At 48.0% G+C, this 1,311-nt stretch overlaps 1 protein-coding gene across 1 annotated transcript; it reads right to left on the bottom strand.

The window, feature by feature from the left end:
* Positions 1–423: 423 nt before the first annotated feature.
* PPTG_01886 (hypothetical protein) lies at positions 424–1,032 on the bottom strand (the record flags this gene model as incomplete). Its single annotated transcript, XM_008895277.1, has 1 exon — positions 424–1,032. The coding sequence occupies one exon, from the start codon at positions 1,030–1,032 to the stop codon at positions 424–426; it is 609 nt and encodes a 202-aa protein (XP_008893525.1).
* Positions 1,033–1,311: the final 279 nt, after the last annotated feature.

Here is a 1,311-nt window from a genome sequence, read left to right as displayed (position 1 = left end):
TTACCGAGGATGGATTTATGAGTTATGTAGTGTCCCTTTGTTATAAGTCTCGTATAGCATAACATCACAAGGCAGTGACGGTCGTTCGGAAGTCACTGCATTGGGAAGGGAGGATATGATGTATCACCAAGGGACACGTAACGGAACACCTAAGAGTTAACACATGAATACGATCATAATGTAAAAACTAAGTAGAGGATTGACAGTATTGATGGCTCAATTGAAAGGTGAGATCGATGGCTATCTGGCTATGGCTTTTGTTTAAAAAGGTCAAGCTTCCTTCTAACGCAAAACGTTTCTCGAAGATGAGGCTGTTTTTCCACTTCGACGAGAATCGGAAAAGCGGACACAAAACGAAACGCATGTTTCTAACATGTGTTAGTATACAAACTCTAAATGCAAATCACGTGCATGAAGGCCGATTCAGCGACCAGAATGCCCGCTAAAATGAGATTCTAGAAGCGCGTGACCGCTGGAGGACCTCGACACCGGACTCTTCACAACATACATGTCGAAGGTCTGACCAAAGTTTGATGGTGCAACTCCTTGCGAGTCTCCCAATTCGGTGGCTTGTTGAGTGATACCTTTACGCGGTCTTGGCCGGGTTGAAGTTGCGATCTTACCCTTGTTCTTCTTGTTTTTCTCCTGTTGCCTTCTCTCTTTCTCGAATTGCTTGAGGATAGCCGCCTGCTCTTGTATTTCTCGCTTCTCCTGTCCCTCTCGAGCCTTGATTACACGCTCCTCAACCTTTTGGCGACGCTGGGCTTCAAGAACCGCAGCCATCATTTTCGGACGCGTCATAAGTACACCACCGTCCATGAAGGTTCGCGTTCGCTTTGGAGGCTGAGGAGGGGGCGCAATTGTTGAGATCATCTGTATTCCTAGGAATGCTGCTGTCAGCTCGTCTTGATCTATCCCACTGCGTTTGAGTTTGCGCTGGTCCCTTGGTGTTAAGTCAGGCAGACTGCGAATGTAGCTCACATTCGGAAGCTCAGACACTACAGGTGCTCTCCCCACAACGCGCTGCAGCATTGTCTCCAAAGACAACGGAAAGACTCCTGTCCGTCGAAATGCAGCCAGGCAGTTTTTCGTAGTCACCACACCCTTCCAAGCCTTGGTTACCAAACCAGCGAGATCATGCTTGCTAGGCTGAGCTTGGTGGAACCTGAGCGGGAATTCCTCAACCTGCTTTCGTAGTTGCGTTTGAGAGCTGAGAAGACAGCATCATCAAGAGGCTGAGTGAAGTGACTTGTGTGAGATGGTAACACGAAAATCGTGATGGCATGTACACTTGCATACTCGAAAACGGGA

Source organism: Phytophthora parasitica, assembly GCF_000247585.1.
Source record: "Phytophthora parasitica INRA-310 unplaced genomic scaffold supercont2.3, whole genome shotgun sequence".
NCBI lineage: Eukaryota > Oomycota > Peronosporomycetes > Peronosporales > Peronosporaceae > Phytophthora > Phytophthora nicotianae.
The sequence above is the reverse complement of the archived record's forward strand: the minus strand, read 5'-3'. Positions and strand labels throughout refer to the sequence as shown.